We start from the raw sequence: 27,073 nt of genomic DNA, 5'->3' as shown, positions 1-27,073 counted from the left end.
CTAAATTAAGAATAAAAATACTTGAGTGGACTGCCCACTCTCCTTTTTAAGAAATTAATCAAAAAGTGGTTTTTGATCAGACTTTTTCTCATGCAAAATGGGTGAGATGAGCCCGGGTTCATGGCGTTTGGTCACAATTACAGGCGGCGTGGTCGGTCCCGATGCGGAGCACTTAAAGTAGATCCTCTTTCACAGAAACCCTGCACAATAATATGTCTTTTGATTGAGTTTAGCAAGAAATTGACTTTCCTTTCCCCCTGATGTGCTGGTGGAGAAGCTAAAATACCATAAAGTGAGTGGATTTCATGTCGCTCTGCGCCACCGACATGAAAAGTGGTGTGTGGGTTCAAAACACTCGCCACCCTCCATGTTTGATGTGGTTTCTATTTGAAGTGAGCAGCAAACCCACATCCCATCCCCCGACACACACACACACACACAAACACACACACACACAACCCCTTCTCCTTCTTCAGCCTGTTGATTCACGATTGATTACGATCAACATAACTTGAGATGTTTCTTACAAGTCTTCACAATATATATATAAAAAAAAAAAAAAAAATCCTCACAAACTCAACAAACAAACAACTACAGTGAACGAGTCAATCATTTTCATGGCGACATTTTGTGGTGCTGGAGTTTCATTCATTTCAAAGTCAATGGCCCTCCGCTCAAAGGCCTTGATTTTTGAACAGGAATTTTCAAAATCTTGAATGTCATACCCGAGTGCTCTCAGCATACTTAGCTGCCAAACAGTCGCACGAGGTGAAGGAGTGCATACTTCTCTTACAGAGCTCATTGAAGCGAATTGGTAAACAGGTCCCTGCCCGCCCATTGACTTTGCTGCCGTGTGGAGGAGTCAGATTGCGCCGGTGCTCCAGTTGGATCAAACTGTGGAGAGTCGGCAGTCTTGCTGCTGACATGCACCGCTGCACTCTCCTTGACTCACTGGCAGAGTGCTCTATATGTATGGAAATGAGCCATAATCACCATAATATGTGTCCCATCTCTTGTATTTCGTAATGGTGTCATTATACTTTTTCTCTCCCTGCATGATGCCTATTTCCCCCCACCGTCCACATAACTCCCCCTCCCTATCTCCATCCCTTCCTCCCTCCTTCCCTCCTACCTTCGCTCCCTTCTTCCTGCGCACTCCCGCCCTTCCTCCCTCCCAAATCTTCCCCCTTCTGTCTCTCTCTTCCTCCAGCCATCTAACTCATTTACACTCTCTCGCTCATCCATATGACGGGAACAGGTGCACTATTAATTATGCTTTAAAATATAGCTCCTTCGTGCTCCACTTCCCTTCCCCACTACCATTGTGCACTTGCTGCAAATCGTTCACTATGCTGCACCCCCAAACCCTGAACAACTCTCTTCTTCTATAGATTCACTGTCCTCAATTTTTTTTTTCTCTTTGTTCACCTCCTCCCCTCGCTTTAACTTTCTCTACCTCCCTCCATCCACAGAATATGTTTTTATTCTCTATTTTTTCTCTCTCTCTATGCTATTCATGCAACATGCCTCAACAAAAACAGCCTTTTTGTGGGAGATATTTTATAGATTTCTGATCTTTGCATGAACTTTAAAATTGTATTTTACAATGTAGGGGGTCATTCAATTGAACTTAAATTCAACTTTTTCTGATATAAAGTGGCCTAGGGTCACATTTTTCCCGACCTGCTTATTCCCCTTTAATTTTGGCCAGCGCAACACATGGAAAAGTGAAAAAAAAAAAAGAAAAAACAGGCTAGTGAGATATACACTCAAAAATTCCCATCCAGACCACACATTGTTACAGTAAACTAACTCTGAACAAACAGTATAATTGTAAGAATCAATATGTTTGTAAAGCTAACAGGTGTTAATGGAGGTACAACAGGCATCCTGCGAGTACCCAGATGGAGAGCGTATACCCATAATGTTCTCATTTCATATTTCTCTCCTCTTAAACTCTCTAATGCAGTGTGTTTCTCAAAATCTGGGGTGAAACCCAACGGCGATTCTGGGGAACACTTAAACTGGCTCGCCGAATTATTCTGGAGAAATTTGTATGCAAATCTATTGGCTGTGTCGGCAAGGTTTCCCGAGTATCTGCAAAGTAAAGTTGGTTGAATAAATTATTGTAGACATACAGGTTATTAGCCTAAAAACATCATGGGTTTTGTTAGATTAGCTTGCGTAAGTGTCTGTAAAGCCAGATTTGAGTTGAAAATGGAAAGACTCCTGAATGCTAGCCCTCTAATGCTCTTCTTTTTCTCCTCTTCACCCAGCATTTAGTATTCTCCTCTCTCGCCTCTGCTTTCTCTTTACCAACTGTTACTGAATTATGACACAAAAACAATCGTCTCTGCATGCCAAGAAAACATGTCTCGATTCATTAACTGATAAAACTGTTTACTTCGCGAAACAATTGTTGGTTCATTTGAATGCTGGCTTGAATACAAATACCCCCTCCCTCCAAGCCTACAGTGCAAGCACTACACATTTCAAGTGCAAGCCGCGGCGCCTGGCGGACTGAATAGCTGCGAGACGCTGAAAAACACAAACACATATCCAGAGGGGTCACAGGTGCCGGAGCGCAGCAATCCCCGTTCTGTTTCCAAGACGGCACCGGCGCTTTCTACCATGATTACGTTGTGTCAAATAAATAAATCACTCTTGGCTCTTTTTGCGCAAGCCTTTCCGCCCTCTCAATGTGACGCATCCTGAACTCACAAAGACAAACAAACACAAACACATGAAAATGAAAAACGCACGAAATTCACATTTTGCCCAGAGGGAAACCCAAAGAGAAACGGAGAGGAAACAAACCTTTCGGGACCGCGTGGGATTCTGTTTGACTGAGCGCTCCACACTCGGCCGCTAATTGCCTGCGATTGATGGAGAAAAGCGCTAGAGGAAACGTTAAACTTGCAATGCATCATGGGTAGCTGACCCGTGTTGGCTCTGTCTGTGCCTTGTGGCATTTCGCGCGTAGGCGGGGGGGGGGGGGGGGTTACCGTGTTAAGGTTGTGTCGAATGTGTGTGTGAGATGTGCGTTTAGTGTGTAACACAGGGATGCGGTAAGCAAAGCTGCGTTCAAACCCTTTGTGATTCTCACAACAGGAAAAAAAAAAACCACCCTGATCCATCTGAGTCAAGCTGGTATCAAAAGACCCAGTCAAAATGGTCTCTAAAATAATGACCTGGGCTTGCGCCAGGCCTTGTAAAGACTCGATGGTCTTTCTCTTCTCTGAGCCACTTTAATCACATTCGCAGCTGTAATGCGATGAGCAAGGGGTCATTTGAGGGGAGGATGAAGGGATGGAGATGGGAGCGTGTGTGTGTGAGCGATGGGGGGTGGAGGGGGGTTCATGTACGTTGTTGCCACAAATTAGCCCTCCTCCTCGCCTTGTTAAGTCTGGATTTTTGAGACAGTATGGGGGAAATAACAACAGTTTCCCTGCCCACCGTCCACCTTGTTAAATCTGAGCACATCGCCCACCAGGCGATGGTGGGCATGGTAAGCTTCTCCGAGTAGCATCCTTCAGCTCCTGTGTTTGTGTTTTTGAAACAGAGCGCAGTTGATGCGGCAGGAGGGGAAATGCAGGTGCTTGTGTTTACTTCCCTCCGGACCTCCCTCCTCCCCCTCTCCCTGCTTCCTCCCTGCTCCAGCACAGAGGAATGCAGAGAAATATTGATCTAGAAAGCTTTCAAAAAAAAAAAAAAAGAAAAACATTTTAGGGCTAACGGAAGGAAATTAAATAGTGTCAAAGCGAAACAAATTTACTGAAAAAGGGCAGAGTAATCCTTTAATTTAATTAGGTAAATTACAACAAAAAATCCTTTCTAAGTCTGCTTTTTTTTCTTCTCCCTGCTTTCTCGCTCTCTTTGCTCTCCCTCACTCCCGCTGGAAGGCTTTCCTCTGGTTGCTAAGCAACAGGGAAACAGTTTTTCTTTGGTTTTGCCAGCGGTCCCGGAGGCTGGCAGAGAGAAGGGGGCACAGTGGAGGCACTGTGGAGTCTGCCAGCTTAATGCCAGCCTAGTGCATGCCTACAGCTGGGTCGGGGAGCGGAGCCGCCTCCTCGCTGCCCGGTCACAGCGCCCCCGGCAGGCACCTGGGGGTTACGGCGGAGTCAGTGGTAGCGAGGCCAGCTCGCCGGGCCCCCCGGCCCGCAGCAGTAAACACGGGGTCACGGCGGGGTCGCGCCGATGAAACAGCACGACTCCCAACCACGGGGCCAGATCATCGAGCCCCGGGAGAAGAAAGCTCTTTTTTTTTCTCTCTTTACTTTGTTTTTAGAGGCTGAGTCACAAGTTGCACAGAGTTGCACAATTTGGTAACTCTCTAACAAAACATAAAGGATTTTCAGAAAACATATTTGACAGAAAATGAGTTCGCTAAGGGGTTTTTGACAGGCAGTGGAGTACCTTACAATGGAAATCCTTTTGCAATAATATGCTAATCAAAAGCTCCATTGAAATGGATTCTACTGCTCTTTTATTATGTTGTTCTTTCTCTCTTCCAGTGATTGACACATTGTAATCTTGCTAATAAGCACCTCCACTGTCTGTTCCCTGCCTATTGTGGTAGTGTTACAATAGGCCAACTTGGCAGGTGTGCTGTGTTTGCTGAGTACTCAATATGGAAGCTACTCTCGGCTACCTGCTATTATCCCGAAATACAGGCACTCCACATACTGTGTCCTAACTGTCAGTCTCCACTAGCATCCCCCAAGGGGTCACCAGCCAATCAAACCTCACATTACTCATTTCCTCCCTCCCTCCTAACCAATCATCCACATCATTACTGGCCTGTCTCTGGTCATTAAGAAGTCTGTTTAACTGCCCATTGCTTCAGAACCTTTTCCCTTCATACCCCGTTGCAAGATATTTAAAATGCCCTTGAATGATGGTTCAGTGTTTAATGATCATGCAGAATTTTGTGCAGTACATGAAGGAATATCAGCGTTGCTCAGTGCTACTTTGAGTTCATGCATATAAGACCTAAGTCTGAACCAAATCAAAAAATGAAAAAGCCACAGGAATGAATTATGTTTCTGTCAAGTGCTGCTTGCCTCTACTGTATGAGTCAATGTTGAACCTTGTAAGTAGATCCATTAGATTTTTATTTTTTTCCCTTTAAATGCAGTGTTCTAATTAGACTTGTCAGTGGTGGCCGGTGAGATGTGTGTTAGTGTGGCATTTGACAGCTGTTTGTGTGTGTGTGTGTGTGTGTGTGTGTGTGTTTGTTTGTGTGTGTGTGTGTGTGTAGAGGTAAGCTTGGGCTGCTGTTTCAGCAACTCTGATGAATATTGCATGGCCACAGAGTTGGAGTCATAGCGACAAGGGACTGAGCTGTGCTTGCACACACACACACATGCACATGCACACACACACACACACACAGACACCACTGGTTAAAGCTAGGTTTGAGTATCCGGTAATGATGCTGTATGTGAGGTTGTGATTGGCTGTCAGAGTGATTGATAGGACTGTCAGCTGGCAGGAGTTTTTTTCTTGGCTGTCTGAAGAGCTATTATCTGTTGATGTGATAACATAGTGCTGTGAATGGTTGACCTTCTAACCTAAGTTAACAGGGGTATAGGAATGATTTTGTTTTTCAGTTTTTTCTTTATTTGTTTGAGAGACGACCCTGGGACGAGGACAAACTCTTTTCTGGGGAAGAGAATTAAAATAAAAAATCTGCACAAATTTGACGCGCTCGCATCGGCCTCATCCTTCAGGCCGACTTTGCAGTTGAATTAATTTGCCTCATCAAGTGCGTACCGCAGAGGTAATCAGCCTGATTTTTAGTGAGTTTTGAGAAGGTCAGTTGATGCTCACTGAGATAGATGGTTGAGGTCTGCCATGCTCTTCAGCAAGGCACTCAGCAGTGTTTTGGAGAGCAGCTCTCTATGCATATTATGTCTCTCTGAGTCAGGCATTAAGCCAAGGCCTTTAAACTTGAACTGACTCCAAATTCTTTTTTCTCCTTTTAGGGGAATCTCATGCTTTCAGTCAGACCTGGGTCAAATATTACTTAGTGATAATTCTGAGCCTTAGTACCTGATGGGTGAGATTTGCGATATAGGACAATATAATGAGAAAACATTCAGATTATTTTCTATGTTTGGCAGCTGATTTGGTAAACCCCACCTATTTGGTGCTCCAAGTAGGTGAAAACAAACATTTTGAAATGCTACTACTCATGTACTGGATCTGGAATCAAATCAAATACAACTACTATTTTCGACTTGTAGTTTAGTACAAATACTAAAAGTATCACTCAAATGCTGCTATTAATACACATAATTTGGATTTGTAAGTATCATATTATGCTGTATAATGCCTCATTGTGCCTCAAAGAACAGCCCAGAGACTCTAATCAGAAGAGAATTGTAATCAGTCCAGGAGTGTGCTGATATTTTTGTCACTTTGGATAGTATGTTACTGGAGAGCGTGAGTCCCAGCCTGGCCTCGTGAAATTTTGTGAAATGAGCGTGATTGTCTTAAAAATGCAAGTAACGTGTTCCATGCAAGAACAATGAGAGAAATCTGTTTCCCCGCCGCAAATGTATTCTGTGAGGGAGACACGACTAGAAACAAGAAGAAAGTAAGGGCATGGAGGTCAGGGTGGTGGATGGTGTGTAAACTTGCCTTCAACTCCAGCGATCTAGCTTCAATTCCCAACTCATACAAGGAAGTTTTCTACTGTGAGTGAAGTTGAAATAACAGCAAAAGTTCTTCTTATTAAACAATGACCAAAATCTTATCTTAAAACTTAACCTAATTGTTTTAGTTGGCTAAACTTAACCGAAGTTTTAGTTGCCTAAATCAAACTCTAACCTTAACCCTAACCTTAACCAAAGTTGTTTTACCCAAACCTTTACCAAAGTTGCCTAAACAAAACCGTTGCCTAACTTTTTCAGGGTATGAACAGGAGAAAATGGCGTCTCCATTTCATAAACCTCACAAAGTTTCAACTGAGTCATTCCTCCTCCACGCACAAAACCTGTGGCCTTCACATCCCAGCCCCACACTGCATTAAGTTAACTTTAAGACCCCGTGAAATGCCATCTTTACTTCCTTGACTTGATGTATTTCCTTTCATGTGGACTTTGAACCCATTTCCCTCCCTTGTCTCCTCTCCCCCTGCAGTCTATCAGAGAGGTGACGGGCTACGTGCTGGTGGCTCTCAACCAGTTCGACTACCTGCCGCTGGAGAACCTGCGGATCGTCCGGGGCACCAAACTGTACGAGGGCCGCTACTCCCTGGCCATCTTCCTCAACTACCGCCGGGACGGGTACTACGGCCTGAGGCAGCTGGGCCTGCGCAACCTCACAGGTCAGTCAGAGCGATGGCAGTGATGGCGTGTCTGATGATGAACTGCGCAATCAATCTGTCAGCGTAAAGCCGCTTACACTTTGTCACGTCTGTTATTCCCTTTCACTTCCATCCTCACGAAGTAAATGAAGCAAAAAATGAGAATAAAAGACTTTTTGATGCATCAAAACACCACCAAATTATATATTTTTTTTTTAGTAATTATGATAAATCAGCGGTGAAAATAGCGGTTCTTAGCAATTTAAACTCCCTCAATGGATGAATTAAGGTATGCTTCTGTATATTGGGAATATATCTGTCACCACCCTGTAGAATATTTTGCCATTTCCTGCACAATAAACGTTTGTGTTTGACTTGTTTTTACACCCACAGATACAGATTTAATAGGCCCCTTTTAATTAAGTCACGAAATTGGAACTCAACTTTTGAAGCAACGTGTCTGCTATCCTGGCAAATTAATCCTGTGTGTTGCTATAGAGAGGGATCAAATGGCTGTGAAAAGTCCTATTTTTCTGTTAATTACATTTTTGTTTACACACTCCAAAATAGGCTTGTTTCATGGAGTAAGTTTTTGGAAGTGCCTGTGTTATGTTTATGTAACAACTGTTCTTTTTCCAATATTAGAGGGCATATGCAGATGTCCATAAATTAAAGTGGATTGCGCTTGCAAAGGGTATCTTGTGTTCATATGTATCTTGGTATCAGACATTTGGGTCATGACCTCAGCATCAGCTCATCTTTGCCATTTTAGTGTTACCCAATGATGCTATGACCTTCCAACTCCAGTTAGAATAATAGAGGCACGCACCATCTTCTGTCATAGGCTGATGACTCATCTTTTCAACAAGTACCTCACATCACCTTCTCCTTACTGAATCATATCTCAATTCTACTCATTTCTATTTCTTTCCTTTTTCTTTCCTCTTATTTTACTGTTTCTACTCCAACTGTCCTGCATGATCATCCTATGGTCACAGGAATGATGTAAGGGCGACTTTTGGACTCCTTACTACTGGTTACTTGTAATTTTGGTGACCTAGGACAGTGGTTCTCAACCTTTTTGGTTTTGTGAACCCTTAAAACGAAGCAATGCCCACTCACAACCCCCGTTACAGGTGTGCAGTTCAACTATGATTTTTCCTTTTCAGGTTGTTTCATTTGATCAATTATCAGATGAGGCATAGGTGCATAAATCTATGGAGTATTTCACAAAAAATTATGCAGTATTTCACAAAAAAGCAAAAATAAGAGACATATCACAAAAAAATAGACATGATAATAAACCTGTATAGTAGATCTCATAAATCTCATAAATCATCTCACGACCCCCCAGAATGATCTTGCGACCCCCTGGAGGGTCCCGACCCCCAGGTTGAGAACCACTGATCTAGGAATTTAAACTGATTCTACTGTTGCACTTTAAGTCGCTCTGGATAAAAGCATCAGTTAAGTGCCTAAAATGTAAAAGAAAAAGTAGAGCAGTAAGTAAGTAAGTAAGTAAGTAATTTACTCATTATCTGAACAAAGCACAATGGCCAGCAGCAGCATTACCGTCGCTTGTGGAAAGAAACACAAAACATTGGTATTTTACAGCATTTCTTCTTTATTTGATACCATACCATGGAGAGTGACAGGGACGATGGTCGAGAGAGAAGCTGTGATGAGGGATGAAGGTCATGAGCTGGACCCAAAACCCCAAACTGGAAGCAGGGATGAAACATGAGCTAGATAGATAAATCGAACTTAGTCTTGAAAGCTCAGGGAGGACGTTCACTGTGTTTACAATGATGTGCTCCCATGCAGGATGAGGAGAGGAGGTCCAAGGCTGTATGAGCCAGTGCCAACACTTGAGGGAATATATTGAATGTATGAACACTTAATATAGTATGGTAGTAAACAGCAGCATGTTGAGTGAATGGAGGCAGAGGCAGAGGCCGTGCAGGAATAGAAGGACATCGTAGATTGTGTGTTCTTTCACTTCTCTCTTTTCTTAGTGTAGTGCAAATGGAGATCCTTCAACATCCCTCCGCCTTGCTACATCCTCTTTTGTTAAAGGTGCTACAACCACCGTGAACAAGAAGAGTGATAACCTCTACCAGTCTCTACACTGTTTCATATTGTGTGCCAATTGCTTTATGGCACAAAACAGGAAGAGGGCGCTGTTTTTCCAGCACAAACGGAGCTGAACCTTGGAGTTTCTAGCAATGGCAGATGATGGAAAGAGTGAAAGCTAAGGAAAAATTACTTCCAACACGTTTATCCTCCTCAGTAAAGCGAAAGAAAAAAACGAATGCATGCAGAGTGACGCCAGGGAGGGGGAGGGGAGACAAGAAACAACATGAAGCAGTGGGGTTTATGGGAAATGTAGTCTTAATTTTGAGGAACACTATAGCACTAACACTGGTGTGAGATAGAGGCTACTAATCGTCGTCTCATTTGTTTCCAGTGATTTGATGATATATTAGTTTAAAAAATGCTACATGCAACACCTTTAAAGATCGTTTTATGGTGTTTCTATTTTTGGTAGCACAGAGGAGAGTGAGAACGACACAAGGCAGAGGTCACACCCAGTGGACACGTGGTGCTGGCCCGAACCCGCTGAGCCTCTGCTGCATCTTCCTTTGTTGTGTTTTGCCTGAGGCCTCCACTCTGGCATCGATCCGCCTGCTTTACACCGCTCTCCTCCGGGTGTTGCAATTTATCCTGCATCTATCCTGCATTACTACTGCAGGCAATTCTTTGTCAAATGTTACACAATAGAACCAAATGAGTATGGTGTTAAACAAAAGTCTAGCGTCTCGCAATGAATTTCCGGACCTTCTGTATCCCTTTTAACTTCTGAGGATGGAGAACAAGTGCATTTGTTCACTAAGCATCTAGTAAAAAGCGACAATGTACTATGTTTTTCATCATCTTAAATCCATTTTGATCTAAAGGCTTATGCTTAAATGCTTGAAATTTGTTTCTTAGGCAAATATAAATAGTGAAGTTGATGCCTATGTATGAATTTCTTTCCAAAGCCTTTGTCTTTCCATCAAGGCAAAGGGCGGCTGCTTTAAAGAATCTAAAATGTAAGATTGTTTTGACACTTTTTTGGTCACTGCATAATTCCATTTGTGTTATTTCATGGTTTTGATGTCTTTGTTATTATTCTAAAATGTGGAAAATAGTAGAAATAAAGAAAAATGTACAATACGGTTAGGAAAGGGATCTTACAATTCAGAACAGGATGGCAAGGACGGTGAACTCACTACAACAAGCCTGATGGAAAACGGTTCAGTGTGTGGAAGTTTGGACAGTGGAGAATTCATCCCAGCCTCTTAAAATGTGTACCGTTGACTTTGCAGTAGTGTTTTTGCCATTGATGGTGGGGGATCTCTGGCTGGACCATCAAACGGTGATCCGCATTAAAGCGCATGTGACAGATTTAATGTAATAAGCAGCGTTTTATGGAGTCAGAGCGCTGTGATAAAGGACTCCTGAGAGTTTTAAGGGCATGCTGACACCCTAAGCTGGTAAAGCAGTGGGATGCCTTCCATTTCAGCCGCCCCCGCCAGGAGGGGAGGGCTAAAGTGGCCTTTTATCCCTACCTGACTCATCGTGGGTCACTCAGTGTTTTTTTTTTCAGTGTTTTTTTCTCCTGCAGTGGACTTCTCCTGACCTGATCTTGCCCCTGTGTGTTTCTGTCATTCCCAAAACTGCAGCTAATGAATGTATCTTTCACACACTATGATCAAAGACTTTTAAAGGAGAAATGGAAAAAAAAAAAAAAAAAGGGACTTGTTTGTGATGGATGCACACAGACAAACAAAGGCACTGACACAGACACACAAAAGGACAAACACACTATACCAAGAACTTGAATTTCAAGGGGACGAATGAAAGCATTATAAGCGAAGCGCCAGGGCATGATAACTGTATGGTTGGGCTTTCATGGTCCTTGTATTTTTAGAGATGTTGTTTGATTCGGGGAAAAACTGCCTGGGTGTGTTGACATGCACTCTGTTGTACTTTGTTTTCCATTAGGTGAAAACACCGCATGACGAACGCACTTCATAAGATTTCCAGAATGACGTTGATTATGATTAACTGGCTGCGATCATCAACCACATATGGATGTGCCGGTGTTACTTGGACAACATATCTGTCCAGCTCTAAGTCCCTCTAGCCTGGTCTCAGTTTTCTCATTCAGTTTTGTGAAATGAGCATGGTATCTTACTTCGCAGCTTGTGATAAGTGAGAAAAATCGGTTTCCCCCGCCATGAAAGGATTATGTGGAGGACGGAGACACAACTAAAAACAGGCAGTAGAAATATGGAACATTGAAATAGTGCAGCGGGCAGTAAGGAGTGTGTGGAGGTCAGGAGGGAGGAGGGATGGGTGGATACATTTACCTTCAACTCCAGCGACCCGGGGTTCATTCCCAGCTCATGCGAAGAAGCTTTCTACTATGAGTGAAGTTTTCCAAAAATGTTTTTCTTATTTTACCAAGACCAAAACCTTACCCTAGCCTTAACCAAATGGTTTTAGTTGTCTAACCTTACCTGACCTTTTCACGAACATTTGAAAATGCCGTGTCCAATTTGTGGTATTGTCACATAATCCTTTCGTGGTGGAGAAGCATAACTTTTTTTTTTTGACGTCCACAACACATAATCTAGTACGTCTACGAGTTTGTGTTTATTTCACAACATTTTTTGAGACTTTTGTCCCCCAGAGACACAATTTACCTCAGGTCCTCCGCTGTGATGTAAGCTCTCCGCCGGCCCCCCCATCCTCCGCTGACGTTCCACACATCTCCTGCACCGACACACACTGAGAACGGGTGCCTCACATCACAAGCCTTTGGTCTATACCATCTGATCCCACTGCACCCCAACGCTGCAATTAAGCCGTTTCCAGCCATGCATACGGATCAGTGCTGTTCTTCCTGATTCCCTCCACTTGTCTGCCTGGGACCAAAATGGAATATAATTCTCTCTTTTGAATTAGCTTCCGATCAGGCCGGCGCAGGGAAATTGTTCTCGCTGATAAGAAAACTACCATGCACATTCACTTAGATCCATGTATAATGCATTGATAAGAGTGGATGGCAAGGCAGTTATTTGTAATTCATTTTGCAGTCTACCACCATTTTGGCCTTATCTAGTGGGGATATCTGTGGCTGAGTAATATATATTCAGAGTTTTTCACTGCACACAATACATTAAACAACAGCTTCACTGCAGGCTTTATTCCTCTGTGGATTCAGTACGCAGTGGGAATCCACAGAAAGCGTGGAATTCAATTTGGCTGGAGAGTGTGTATGCATGCAGCTCTGCCCTCTTCATAGCAGCGGAGCTATATAATAATCTGCGTTAAAGAAACTCCTCTGATATTCTTGTGTTTGACTTAATATTCACCCTGTGCTCCTACAGTTCTTTGTAAGCCTGAATGACCCACAGTGCACACCCACACACACACACACACACACACACAACACATGCATGTAGAGGCACATGTACACTCAGACGCACACACATATCATGCCCCACTACACACCGCAGTGCTAATTAGCACATGCTGTGCGGCACTGGTGATAATAACCGCCATAAGACTCTCATTCTGATGAGGCTGCCTCTCTAAAACCATTTTCAGATCCCGTTTCCCCCTCTTCCCACTCTTTACTTTTGCTTTGTTTGTGCGCTTTTTTTTTTTGTTGTTGTTGTTTTTTCTACCCGCTGTCCTGCTCTGTGAAATTGCCCATTTGGATGGGAGCCAAATGGCTCGGCGTGCCCCAAAGAGAGCTCCGATTCCAACTCCCCATCTGGCAGCAATGCCCCGGTGCCCGTGTGCAGAAAGCAAAGCACCCGTCCCATTCCCCCCCCCCCCCCCCCCCCCCCCTGCTGCCTGCCTCACCTGTTTCCCCTGCCTTAAGGCTCACTGGGACCGTACAGTTACAGTAGTGTAGCGCTGCCAGAGATGAGTTTCAAAACCTGGCAACAACCCAAATATCCCCTAATTTAAGGCTAATATTTTGCTATCGCTGTTTTACTAATTGGAGCATTTTTTGTGAGTCTTATGCATGTATTTAGATAAAATTACCAACAGCAGTTGCTGCTGAGATGAATTGATTAATAGACTTCATCATAATTAACCCCATGTGCATCTTTATTTTTAGAGCATGACTATTGATTTACTGGTTCATGAGCATTCTAAGCAGTTTCTCATTTACCCACTCATACCGCTCTGCTAAATCAGCAAAACGAATGGAGATTTGTCTTCATATCAAAGGAGATTTGCAAAATGATGATTACAGGAGAATCAAAGGAGCTGTGACTATATCACATTGGTGTCTAGAATAACGTCATGGGAGTCTTAACTGAGTTTTATGAAGTATGAAGCCTCATCAATTGCCTAAAGTACATATCGCATTTTATCAATTTAAAGTGTCAATAGTGCTGTAGATAAGTGTAAAAATCCTTCACGCGAGTTCGCTAATTCTCCAGGTACTGAAGCGTCTTCCTGGGAGTCAGGAGGGGTGAATTTGATATTTGTGTGCTAAATCCCTGCAATGGGGAGTAGATAAAACGATAAAGACCCTAGGATCCAGTACATCAAAGATATTTAATCTCCTGCTTTACACTCTAAAAAAAAAAGGCACCCACAGAAATAAGACTCTTACAGCAACTCGCCTGAAGACAGTTGACAGATGTTGTGTTTTTTTTTCAACTCAACTAGTCATTTTTCACCTTCGTTTTTTAACTTTTGTGGAATACATTTTGGCCTCCCATCATAATTGGCACTAAAGAGGGGGAGGCTTATACACAATGAACGTTCGGCACTTTGCCTGGACATATTTATATTACACCTCACTGCCAAGGTGCAGAAGAATTCCTGATTTTCTCCTAGCTCAAAATGTGCTGTGCTTCTCCATCTTGCAAAGAAAAAATAGAAATGGGGGAAGAAAAAAGAAATAAGGACCATGGTAATTGTGTTGGGAATTTGTGTGTGAAAAAAAAAAAAACCTACTTCCAAGGCCTCTTTACTTAACATAAAACTTGTGATGTAATCTGCAAAAAGTGGTGTAATTACACAAAGATCAAATGGAGCAACAGCAGCTAATGCTAATACCCACTCACACTCCGGCCTGTTGTGAGAGAGAGGGAGAGTAGAGGGAAGGGGCTCATTAATAATGAATCCAGTGTCATCATTAAGGCGCCAAATGATTAAAACATATCTCCCAGCTTCAAACGCTGCTTTGCTACCCCAGAAAACGCTGCAGTCGTGGATCGGCAAAGCGAGAGAGCCCTTCAGTCTGCCTGTGAAAAAAAAAAAAAAAAGTTTCGCTTTTTTTCTTTCATCTTTCCCTCTTTTTCTCGGGTTGTTGGGACACCAAAGCAATGCACCAGCATTCCTATTCGAAAAACAAAAACACTCCAGCGTTATGCAATGAAAAATGTCCCAAAGATCCACAGGCGCGTCTCAGATAAGAGCGCTCACGCCGGGCCCGGTCGGGAATCATTTCAGCTTCTTTGCCGCACATTCCCGAATCCTCTCAGTTGTATTGTCACCTGGAGAGAATGCAGCACAGCCCCGAAAACCGGGATAATCTGTTTACTGTTGTTCAGTGTCACTTCTGAAGAACAGACAAGATCACACGGCAAAGCACAGCTCGTTAAAAAAAGGTGACATTTGGTGACACGCAGACACACCGTGGGGTGCCGCGTCTGAGTCCGCACTTTATTCCCCCATCTCTCCTTTCTTCCCCCCTTCCCTTTTCACACTTTTTTGTACCCAAAAGTCATTGTAATGCCGCGCCCGTGCTCAATTTTTTCACTGTTGTGCTTTCGGCGCTGTGCTGCCGTTGGTGTTTTTGTTCAAATCCTTTGACGAGGGAACCCTGGGGCTTCGGATTTGTCTCCATTAGTGGCCGCGGCACGTCTGGGAGGAGAGCTAAATGATCTCTAATGGAATAGTAATAGTCCCCCAGGGCAGTGTCTCTCGCTGCCCTATGCACCGGGCTTTGATGTTAGGGTTCACTGCCACTGGCTGACACATAATGTTCTGCAGGTCAGTATCAGCTGACCCTGCCTAACTGAGAGGCCTACATACCTGGCAGCACCAGCAGTTAGCAGCAACGCCTCTTGCTCCGTGATACTGTATACTGCAGTTATCAAGTTACACGAAGAATATTAAAATAATAATGATAATTGGTTTCTGCAATGCCAGAATTTGCTTCTGGGGGTGTTGTGGGCCTAATCCAATGAATCATACACGATGGTAGGTGGCCACTTGATAACTTGATAACCCCAACTATTTAAGCAATAAGGCAGTAATAAATGAAAAACAATAAGATGAACAATAACAAAACGCCAGGCATGCATGGAACAATGTTACTGATTCTTTTTACAGAATAAAACAGACAAATACACTACCAGTCAAAAGTTTAGACATACCTGATTGAATGTTCTATGTTTTTCATTATCTTAAAACCATTTTGATCTAAAGGCTTCTGCTTAAATGCTTGAAATTTGTTTCTTAGACAAATAAATAGTGAAGTTGATGCCGATGTATGAATTTCTTTCCAAAGTCTTTGCCTTTCTATCAAGGCAAAGGGCGGCTACTTTAAAGAATCTAAAATATAAGATAGTTTTGATTTGTTTAACACTTTTTTGATCACCGCATAATTCCATTTGTGTTATTTCATAGTTCTCAGTTCACTGTCAACAAATAACAGCAGAAATGCCAATATAAGAAAGTCTAAAAAGCCTGTCAGTTAAATTGCGTTTGGCGATATGAGCGAAGCAATAAGAATGACAAATTCAAAATCAAATCCCCTGCTCTCCATGTTAAAATGTATCTGACATTGCATTGGCATTAACACCTGAGGCAATGCTACCTCATCTAGCTGCAGACTCTGATTGTGCTCAGAGTGAAGGTGGTGGGTGGTGAGGCGGAATGAGTCGGCATTTTCATCCGCCAGTCCTTGGAAATCCCGTCTAATCAAACCGAAGAGCCGTGACTTCATCACACTTGCTCATTAGAGCTAAAACAATTACGGGGCATTAGAATTACTTGTAACTGGACTTTTGTGTTGCTGCTCTTCCCGTCTGTGGCTGCCTTCAGAACATACCCACGCACTTCTGCAGGGAGGTTTTATTTGAACCGCAAGCTGCAAGCGCCGTTCTGGTGTCTAAGCGAGCTAAATGCAGACAGAAAACACCCACCTTGTAGATCTGAGGGTCGAGCCAACTGGCCTGTGAGGTGTTACGGGATGTGCTGTGACAGGATGTAATTTGGTGAGGCTGATTTTCATGGTTTCATCTCAATTGAAGGATTACACGCTCTTCTACGGGTTGAGAAAATTCACTGACCTCTTGGGCTTTCGAAACCCATCCGATAACGTAAAAAAAATGCATTGTCATCAAGCTAAAAAGAGGGCTTGTTTTTCTTAGTTTCTTGAAATTTGACACTTTGGAGATGTGAGGTTTTCACCCGACGGCAGCTACATTCAAAGTGCCTGCTTGTTTCTCTTGCCATGAGGCACATGCTGCCCTCCTGACATTGCAAAATGTTTGCGTCCTTTGGGGTATTTGGTAAAATGGATGATGTATTCCGTGCTGTGTGTGTGTGTGTGTGTGCATAAACGTACTCGAGTGTGTGCAGGCATAAGTCTGTGTGCACTCTTGTGTGTGTATTCCCGCCCAGGCGCCTGTAACCTGCTTGACTTTGGCGGGATTTTAATGCCTTCTTTTTTGGGTACATTATTATTTAAGCGGCCCGACTCAGTCCCGGCCCCTCCTGAGATCCGATGTGTAATTTACGTTCCCTGCCGCAAATCCATTAACGTTACAGAGCGTTGAGCATAGCCAATCATTATGGCTGATGTCTGTAAATGCCAGTCCAAAGCATCTGCTGAAGGAGTCGCAGCGGACGGGCGAAGGTAAGAGTCGGGACAAGGAAGAAGTGGGAGGAGGAATGAGGCGGCGCTGGACTGGCTGCAGTCGAGACCTGACAGAACCCACACACTAAGTATAGAACCAGATGGAGGCAATTCACTGGCCATAGTTGATTAGCGGGTGTATGTGTGTCCGACTGTGTGTGTCTGCCCATGTCGGTGTGTTCCAAATTGCGTGAGCGGAGGACGGGTGCGCTGCAGCTCTGTGCCAGAAAATGACAAATTACCCATTTAGCCCATTGTAGCTGTCATTGCTAATGCAGAGGGTTAGCTGTGTTTTTGACACTTCTTAAAGCATTTACACTGTGAAAATGTATAATGAGTCATATTTGAATCATAAAAAGGCATGCTGAATAAGGAGCATGTCTGCGTGCGTGTGTGTGTGTGTGTGTGTGTGTGTGTGTGCAATGCGGGTGCTCGAGCATACATACACACACCAAGGCTCTTAGAGAACCTTTGTGCTTTCCTGACTTACCGGTGGACATTTAATAATAGCCCACATTTCAGATCATGAGCTAAGCTACCCAGCAGTTTTAGTGTCTTGATGGCTCCCCTACGGTCCATTCACAGTGCCCTCTCAATTTCAGTTTGAGGTTCTTCGCTTGGGCAATTGTACCAAAACACTATTTCCCACACAATAGCACAACAGAGAGCGGATTGACTGTATAGGTGGCTCCACTGTAAAACAACCTATCAATGTTGTTGTAGAAAAAAAACAACATGAAACTGCAGTTTTGATGCTGTTCTTGCTTGATTTGATAGTGTACATAGTCATTTATTTGATTAGTGAGTTGCTTGACCTCTGGGGCCTTGAAACCTATTAAAAAGCCGTTATTAAAATTCAAAAGCACATGGGCATCCTTCCTGAAATTAACTTTTTTTTGCAGATTTATGTTTTTTGTCCACCAGATGCTGAAGTTATTTGTGAGACTGATTTTGACATGAACAGGAGCTTAAAGTCCCCAAAAGAAGCTATTTTCTTGTCATTTTGCTCGTCATCCCAATCCATTTTCAGAACTGTTCGACTTCCTAACTTCACAGAAAACTTGAAAATGCTCTCAAGCTAGATTTTTGAAGTTTTCCCTGCACAGACTGCTAATTGCTGGGTGTTGGTTAAATTCTCCGCTAATTTGCCCCCCCCCCCCCTCCCTCCACCCACCCCCGCCCCCCCACCACCCTCCATCAGCGTTGATCATTGACGACCACTGCTGTTCGTTAGCTTGATTAGTATTCAGCGCAGCTCCCATCTCTTTGGCTGGCTCTTTTGTTTGCCTGTGCTGATTGGAGGGCCTCTGGTTAATTTAGATGCAGGGAAGCGGTGACAGAAGAGGGCTTATTAGGGCCGCGAGCCCACCCCGCCTTAAGTGCAGAGTCTCCAGCTCCATTTTCATTTGCCTCCATTATTGAATTTGCTGGCTTCTCATTCGCCCTGATTGCATTTTGTGTCACCTCTAAAAAAATCGGCCTCCCAGAGGTACTGTGACACTCAGGAGGGAGACTTACATTATGATACTAAAGTAATGAGACAGGCAAAAGTTTGGAGATTGACACTGGAGTACTTTTTTTTTTTTTTTTTATCCTCTTTAATTTTTGAGGTTTTCTCTTTTTATTAGGTCTGAGCTGAATCTCTATGAACTTGGCTTTATTGGAAGTTGTCCTAGCCATGAAGGCTGTGTAATCTGTGTGCCTGTGTGTGTGTGTGTATTTGGGAAGAGAGGGAGAAAGAGAGAGAGGGAAACTGTAGCAAAGGAGAAAGGGAGTGTATGTCTGTGTGTGTGTGTGTGTGTGTGTGTGTGTGTGATAGAGAGAGAGAGCATGACGGTCGGGTGGAGCGAGAGTGGGTGGAGGAATAGAGCGAGAGTGATGGCAGGGATTCATTTAGCGTCCGTCGAAGCTATAGAGGAAGTAAAAAAAAATAAAAATACAAAAAAAATGTGTCATCTCCGCCCCCACCTTTTAGCTGCCTCCTTCAGCGCCTACACAGCTTCCATAATCCCCTAACGTGAAGCATTTTTCATAAGGATTCATCGCAAAACAATATCGTTTGAGACTGTGAAATTTAATCAGGGGGCTTTAAAACACAATTATGGTTATCGGGGAGGACACCGCGGCGGAGGGGGGAGGAGGAGGGAGGGGGGGGGGGGGGGGGGGGGGAGGAGCAGGGGAAGATGGAGGGGACCTCCCCCGCACTGTCTGCACCCCAGCGCTCCTCTCCCATTTGTCACCTAGTACAATATCTCTTTGGCTGGCAGAGCTAATAATGGAGAAGTGGGGAAACGGGACTCTGGAGACCTACCTCCGCCTCTCCGTGAAGATCAGATAAGTTCTCCTCAAGTCGGAGGCCCCAGCCGCTGTGGATTTGCTTGTAAGGATTATATCATTTATAAAACATAGCGCGCCCCCTTTGACAGCTTTTTAGGTGTGTGAATAATGCAGCTCTTTTATAAAAATGTGCGACTGTAGGAGCGAGGATGTTCCCCCCCCCCTACTGGAAAAGCGGCGCCACGTGCCGCTTTTGCACTTTGTAAAGTTCATTCCGTTTTGGTCACTCTTAACAACCTAACCCTTTTGCTGATGCCTCGCTTTTGGTGCCTTGAGGCAAACTAGTTGCCTTTTTCTGTCTCTATTATCTCCGCGATCTGAAGCCATTTATCTAGCACCGGCTTGTTTGCGGTCTGGAGCCTTAACAGTTATTCATGGGATTTCGAGAAGTCGTTTTCACTTAAGCAGCTACTTTCTCAGCAGCCTGTTTTTTTTTTTTTTCCTCTTTAGAGTAAACATGCTTGGAGGCACTGTACAGTGGAGCGCCTCACAATTACACACAGAGGGTTTCCTAAGGGACCGACTGCTTGTTTTCCAGTCAAGTCATGTGTTTACCCCAAATAGCTGGGGTTTCTTTTACTATAGAAAATTGGGGGAGGGAGGGAGGGAGGGAGGGAGAGAGAGAGAGAGAGAGAGAGAGAGAGAGAGAGAGAGAGAGAGAGACTATGCCAATCTACAGATTGATTTTAATTAAGGTTACGTTGAGCAAGTTGAGATTTACCAGGTATACTCTCATGTGCATCCACTCTGTTCCACTTCTTTTTCTTTACACTCACTCACACACACACACACACACACACACACACACACACCCTACTGGTACTCTCTCCCCCTATTCAGAATTCCCTGAAATTGCACACACACTTATATGTGTGTCTGTGTATGTGTGCCTGTGCATGTGTGCGTGCGTGTGTATGTCTTTTCAGGAAATCTCTCTCTTTGTTCTCTTCCCGGTGGAGTGCAGTTCAATTGAGACAGTGGTGCAATATTGTGGGCATTCCAGCTATAAGATGAAAGAGATTTTTACACTCGAGTGGGGAACTGAACCGCTTTATTGTTCCGGTTCTGCTGATCCCGACGCGCCGCTGCCTCGTTGCCTCGCGTGTCTGTGTGAAAGCTGAAAGCGAGAGACCTTGAGAAAGATGTCGGTTGGCTTAGAGCAAGGTGAGTTTTGTGGTGAGTGTGGTGGTGGTGAGTTTTCCCTTAATGTTTTTTTTTTTTTTGGGGGGGGGGCTGTTTTTGGAAGACAACAGTGTTGGTTTCCCTCCGACACTCCGTCCCTCTCTCTTTCTCTCTCTCTGAAGAACAGCCATTTTCGAAGATGGTTATCCTAAACACAAACACAGGGAAATTGAAAATCCAGCTCGGGACAGCAAAAAGAACTCCTCTCTCTCCCTTCTCTCTTTCTCTAACTTTCTTCCGCTGGCTCGCATGTTAGTCATTATTTTCCTGAGTCGCAGATTTGTTGCCGTTTCAGTTGTGTAATGTTCATTGGTGTTCCCCGAAGAGGTGGCACTCTAAGAAAATGAAGGCAATTTGTCTCGTTTCCCAGTTCGGCGCCTTCTGTCATGCCAGCTGTCTGCGCTGTGTCACAGGCCACACAGAGGACCAGCCGCTGATGCATGCAGATGACTGCAAAGAGCTCGCCGGTCTCAGGGAACACACACACACACACACACACACACACACACACGCACACACACAAACACAGTCATACACAAGCATGTACAAGTACGCGCAATAACTCACACAAGCGAGCAAGCACCAAATCCACCATTCATGCACATACAAACTTCCCCATTTTCTCTGTAACACACACACACACACACACACATGCATGCAAGCAAGCACCCACTCTGCCATTCATGCACATACAAACTCACACACACACACACACACACACTCACATCCTTGCATATACAAACAAACTCATTCTCCATCCTCTGTTCGCTTTATAATGCACAGACACACACACACACACACACACACACACGCACACACACGCGCATACACACAAACACAGTCATACAAAAGCATGTACAAGTACACGCAATAACTCACACAAGCGAGCAAGCACCAAATCCACCATTCATGCACATACAAACTTCCCCATTTTCTCTGTAACACACACACACACACACACACACTCACATCCTTGCATATACAAACAAACTCATTCTCCATCCTCCGTTCGCTTTATAATGCACACACACACACACACACACACACACACACACACACACACACACACAAGCAGACACATCCACTTTCTCCCCCGTACACCCCCCTCATTCTCATTAATGCAATTGTATTAAAGCTTGCTGGAATTTCTGTTAAGAAGGTCTGCTCCACCTCATTTATATTTTGGAGAAAATCACAAGGTGGTTCCCCCGGGGCGCTCAGCATTCTCTCTCAAGCTCTGAGTGATTAATTGGCATTTAAAAGGTAAAGCCTCAGCTTAAGTCTTCAGCTCTGCCTACAAATGCTAGGCTTTGTCGACCTAATGCAACCAAGCATCAGGATGCTTTTCTCCGGTAGTAAGCTGTGGACAGGAGGTGTTTATCATGTGATTTTGTGTGTCTATGTGTGTGCATGTGTGTGTATGTGACCGTGTGCCATTTCACATGTTCACCTGCATGTGAAAAATGCCGGCGCACAGAATATATGTGCAAATTGTTTCTGCTTATTTGTTTGTCTGCCGTTATTTTCATGTTTGCATGCATGTCTCTCTGCTTCCCTGCGCGCGTATGTGTGTGCAAGTGTGTGTGTGTGTGTGTGTGTGCGCGTGTGTGTGAGAGAGGCTCACGAAAAGGAGTGCGCCCGACCGTGGAGAGAAAGAGTGATCATCTCGATTTCTCTGTTCCCCATGCTCAGCAAGTCGGCCCATCACTGGAGTGAGAAAGTACATTTCATGTGAGAGGGAGGGAGATGGGGGAAGAGGGGGGGAGGGGGGGGGCGGAGGGGTTGCTGGAGGACGGCAGGGATGGAGAGATGATCCTAATAAAAGGAGCGGAGTGGACGGCCCGATCGTGCTCAACTTGAGCTGTGTGATGCGTGACATGCCCGCCCCCCAGACGAGACAATAACGGCGAGCGCATGGACTCATCAGTCGAGGACGGATCACTATTACAGCCTTATTCATCAGCATAATTAGGGATAGAGAAGAGAGAGAGAGAGAGGGGGGGGGGAAGAGAAAGAGACGTGGGACAAGTGGCTAGCAGCACTGATGAAAGCTCATCAGCAGACTCCCCATAGAGCTATGGTCACTGATTGGTGCCGGGGCCATCATCGCCTGAAAACTACTTTAAAATAGGGGCTCTTCGCACTGCTGAACGACAGTAAAGTGAACCTAATTGGCTTGCAAAAGCATCCTAGCACTGGGATCATTTTGACTTCCTTAACAATCCACACAGTGATTGGTTTGTGTTGTGTGTGTAAGATGCACAATACACATACATCAGTCAAGAAATCCTGCATGCCACCCTCTCCCCACTGTGTCGTATCGCCTCTCCTGTCTTACTTTTCTACTTGCTCTCATCTTGAACTTTAAAAAAATTACTTCTACCACTTTCAGTAGCTCTTATTTCTTTTTCTAGCACTCCCGTCTGACATGATCATTGAAGGGTCACAGGAATATTGTCAGGGCGCTGTGAGTCTGCACTCCTAACTATTTGTTGCTTGTAATGTCAGTGATCTAGGAATTGAAGCTGGTTCTACTGTTGACCTTATTGTAATGCACTCCGAATGAGAGTGTCAGCCAAGGGCCAAAAGCAAATGTAATGCTATGGTTACTGTGTTGTTGTGCATCAGTAATATTTGCTTAAACAATGCAATGTGAATCAGAGTTGGATGAATGTAGACCTGACACAGTATAGGCCTCACATATAGTATGCCAAGGCAAGGAGATAACCTGTCTCCTTTTACAATAACACATGCATCATTTAATTAGATTAACTTGTCACTCAACATCTCAAATAGCATTTGATGGATGTTTTTATTTAAACCACCTCACAGTACCATGAGTGCATACAGTTTTAGCATGTGTGGCCCAAGTGGGAAATAAACCCCAAACCCTGGCAGTGTTAGTGCCATGCTCTTCCCATTGAGCTGCAGGACCACAAACACTCTCCTCTTTCCTTACCATGATGCGTATTGATGTTCTTTAATGGAATACTACAGGATTGGATTTGTGTTTGGTAGTGGAGGGGTGACTGTGTGTCAAGGTCATTCAGGGTTTCCTCCCCCTGTCAAGCCCATTTTATCTTCATAGTACATTTTACAAAATTGCATTTATATAAAATATTTTATCATTATGTTCATAATACATAGTTCAGAATTCATTTTTTAATCTTATTTAACCTGTTTTTAACCAGGCAAATCAATTAAGAACAAGTTCTTATTTATAGTGACAGCCTGGGGAATTGGGGGAAGGGAAGAAAAGAAAAGAAAATAGTAATGATACTAATAATACTAATAAGAAACAGTGAGTCATTTAATTTCATGTGGGATGGAACACCTATGTGGCATGTCATGAAAATAGAAAAATCATTTGCTCATTCATTCATTCATTCATTCATTTATTCACTCACTCACTCACTCACTATCCATATGTCCAGCCCAGTAGTATGATACAGTCCTCCAAAATCATCTGCTCCTCCCATCATCATCTCATACCCCACAGCACAATTCCCCATCAAAAGCAATGACTGATGCGACATGACAAACTTTCTCTTAGTAAGATTTTTTTTTTCCTTTCCATCAGCAATGAGCTGCTTTGATTCACCGCCAAGAGCGAGAAGTACCAAAACGCTGCTGCAGAAACAGTCTCGCACTAAACTTGACCCCGGCATATGGTACAGGAGCTGCTACTGGTGTTTTAGCATCGCTGAGAACTACGCATGAGAAGAGCGTCACCCAGAAAAGCACTCGGTGGAACTGACTGCTTCGGTCAAACCTGCACACTATCAAAAAGAAGGATGAGAGATTTAATTCATGTGATATCCGTCCATTTTACACCAGAGTGAAAAGAGTACAAATCCGGTTCGGCAAACACTTCAGTCAAGCGGCTACAATCTACATTGCATCAAATAAAAGAACCCACAGATGAAAGCTATTCTTATGGCATTACAATCGATTGAGGAAGTAAAGCCAATGAAGACTGTTCAGATTCAAGTTCAGTGTTATGGAGTCTTAGACATAATGCCCCAAGAAGTAGAGAAGATATCTTGCATGAAATCTTGTTGACTTTACTAAGAATATCCACGCTCTGAATTGACATCTATTTCTTATGGGTTCCAGCTCATGTTGGAGTCTCTTAAATCTGAGAACACTGAACTACATATCAATTAATAAGGCAGAAATCAAGTCTTATATCTGGCAACAAATCCAAAAACAATGGCAGGATAGACGGGCCAGAAACACCAAGGATAGACGTCTATATCAGGTACAGAAAGAAGTGGGATCAGGGAGAGCTATAGGTAGGAAAAGGAAGGAAGAATGTTTAATTATCAGAATGAGAGTAGGGCATACAAGATTGAATAATTCACTACAGTTAATCAAAAAATGCCCCACAGGAGAATGTGCTCAATGCCAGCAGAAGTAAAAAAAAAAACTGGAACAGAACAGGATTAAGGACTTCAACTTCATGTCAGTTTTTTCTCGTAACTCTGGAAATGTCATCTATAATCATATCTTCAAATATTTGTAACAAACTGGTCACATCGACAGGATTTAATGTAAACTCTTAAGCCGAGGTCGCAGAATGAACAGTTGGTGGCGATAATAACCCGGTGAGGAGGTAATCACCTCCTCACCGGGGAGGTGAGGAGGTGAAGAAGAAGAAGAGAGAAGAAGAAGAAGAAGGAGAAGGAGAAGAAGAAGAAGAAGAAGAAGAAGAAACTACACACATCAGTGCCACATGATAAAGTCACATGATTTCAATCTAGCACTCAAAGTAATCATTGGTCAGTGGAAATTTCCATGAAACGTTGCAGTGTTCCATGTGGAAATGTGGAAGTATTGTAAGTAATGTTAAAAAAACTTATGATCTTTTTTCCTGCTGATGACATGCTGTTGCTCTCAGCTATCTTTCAGAACCACAAGTGAGCCCAGTTGTGGCATTTGAAGCTAAAGTCACAAAGGGACTCATTCAAAGGCCTTGTCAATTGCACTTCCCAGAGATCACCTGTCAATCAAACAGTGTGGGCGGAGCTTGGACTTTCTGTTGATGCAGTTTGAGTTTCTCTTTTCCTTGTCTGTTCAGCCAATGGTGGCTATCGCTGCTCATGCTAACTACCCAGTTCTTCTTCTTCTGTTGATTCCAAACAAACTGCTGCTGGAAATGTAAAACGCATCACTTCCTGTGCGGCAGAGGATTTTCCCCCCAGGAAAGCCCTACCAGACACCGGCTGTTTAGAGCAGACAATGGAAAAGTTTTCATGAACTGAGTATAGGCTGAATCACTATTCTGGTAGCATTAAAGTGTAGCAAAACAGACATTTATTTATATGAAAATGTTGCAGATTATTATTGTAAGTAACCTATTACTGATGGGGAGAATTGTCCTTCTCTCTCTCTCTCTCTCTCTCTCTCTCTCTCTCTCTCTCCTCCTGGCCACTCCATCTTTCGTCCCTCCTCCTCCCCCGTCCCTCCGATGCAGGACAATGGTTTTTATGACTACCTCGTGAATCACAGGAGTGTGGAGGGGGGTGGTGGGGGGGCTGCTTGGGGGGGGTCGGGGGTGTGTGTGGGGTGGTGGTGGACGGTCGGTTGTAGATCTCCCGTCCTGATGGAAAGATCGAAGCGTGGAGGGGGGGTCTAGAGAGGAGTGTGTGTGTGTGTGTGTGTGTGAAGGACTGTCGCCCATTAATGAATGACCACCCGATACAGTCTTGTCATCCCGCCGGAAGACTTACTGCCCTTGCCTGGATGGACAGCAGAGGTGGCCATTTGTCTCGTGGCGAGCAGCGGAGGTCTGGACACAGGCAGTTAAAAGTACATTTGGGACAGAGCAAGGAGGGGAAGGGGGGTGTACAGAAAGACAGCTTCACATAAAATAGCTTGTGGTACAACTGATTATATCTGTCATATTTCAAAGACTTCAAACGTGGAAATTAATGTTCTTTTTTTTTTCTCCACAATGTCGTATAGTATGTCCATATGTCTCTCACTTGTTCATCCTTAGAAGTATTAATGTTTGATAGGCAAAGATCTTAAAGTAGCAACTAAGTTAGATTATTTCTTGGTCATAATGGCTTGTACGTTCATGTCTGCATTCATTTTATAAGAGCATTGCTTTCTACCATGCTTTCTATGTGGCTCGACCCACAAAATCTCCATATGAACGTAGGTGTGCTGTCTACGTACCTTGGCATTCATGTTTCTCGCACTTTCATGAGGATCATGTAGCTGAAAACTTCAGTACTTTAGCGCCGCTGCAGGAAAATTCAATACAGCTCATCCTCCAACAAGAAAAAGAA

General features: G+C 43.8%; 1 protein-coding gene across 1 annotated transcript in view; it reads left to right on the top strand.

The window, feature by feature from the left end:
* The window catches only part of LOC139912951 (receptor tyrosine-protein kinase erbB-4), a 139,879-nt gene that overhangs the window by 27,231 nt on the left and 85,575 nt on the right, over positions 1-27,073 (top strand). The window contains exon 3 of the mRNA XM_078291242.1: positions 7,147-7,333. Coding sequence (XP_078147368.1) covers positions 7,147-7,333 — 187 coding nt within the window. The remainder of the gene's footprint in view (positions 1-7,146; positions 7,334-27,073) is intronic.

Source organism: Centroberyx gerrardi, chromosome 21 (assembly GCF_048128805.1).
Source record: "Centroberyx gerrardi isolate f3 chromosome 21, fCenGer3.hap1.cur.20231027, whole genome shotgun sequence".
NCBI lineage: Eukaryota > Metazoa > Chordata > Actinopteri > Beryciformes > Berycidae > Centroberyx > Centroberyx gerrardi.
The sequence above is the reverse complement of the archived record's forward strand: the minus strand, read 5'-3'. Positions and strand labels throughout refer to the sequence as shown.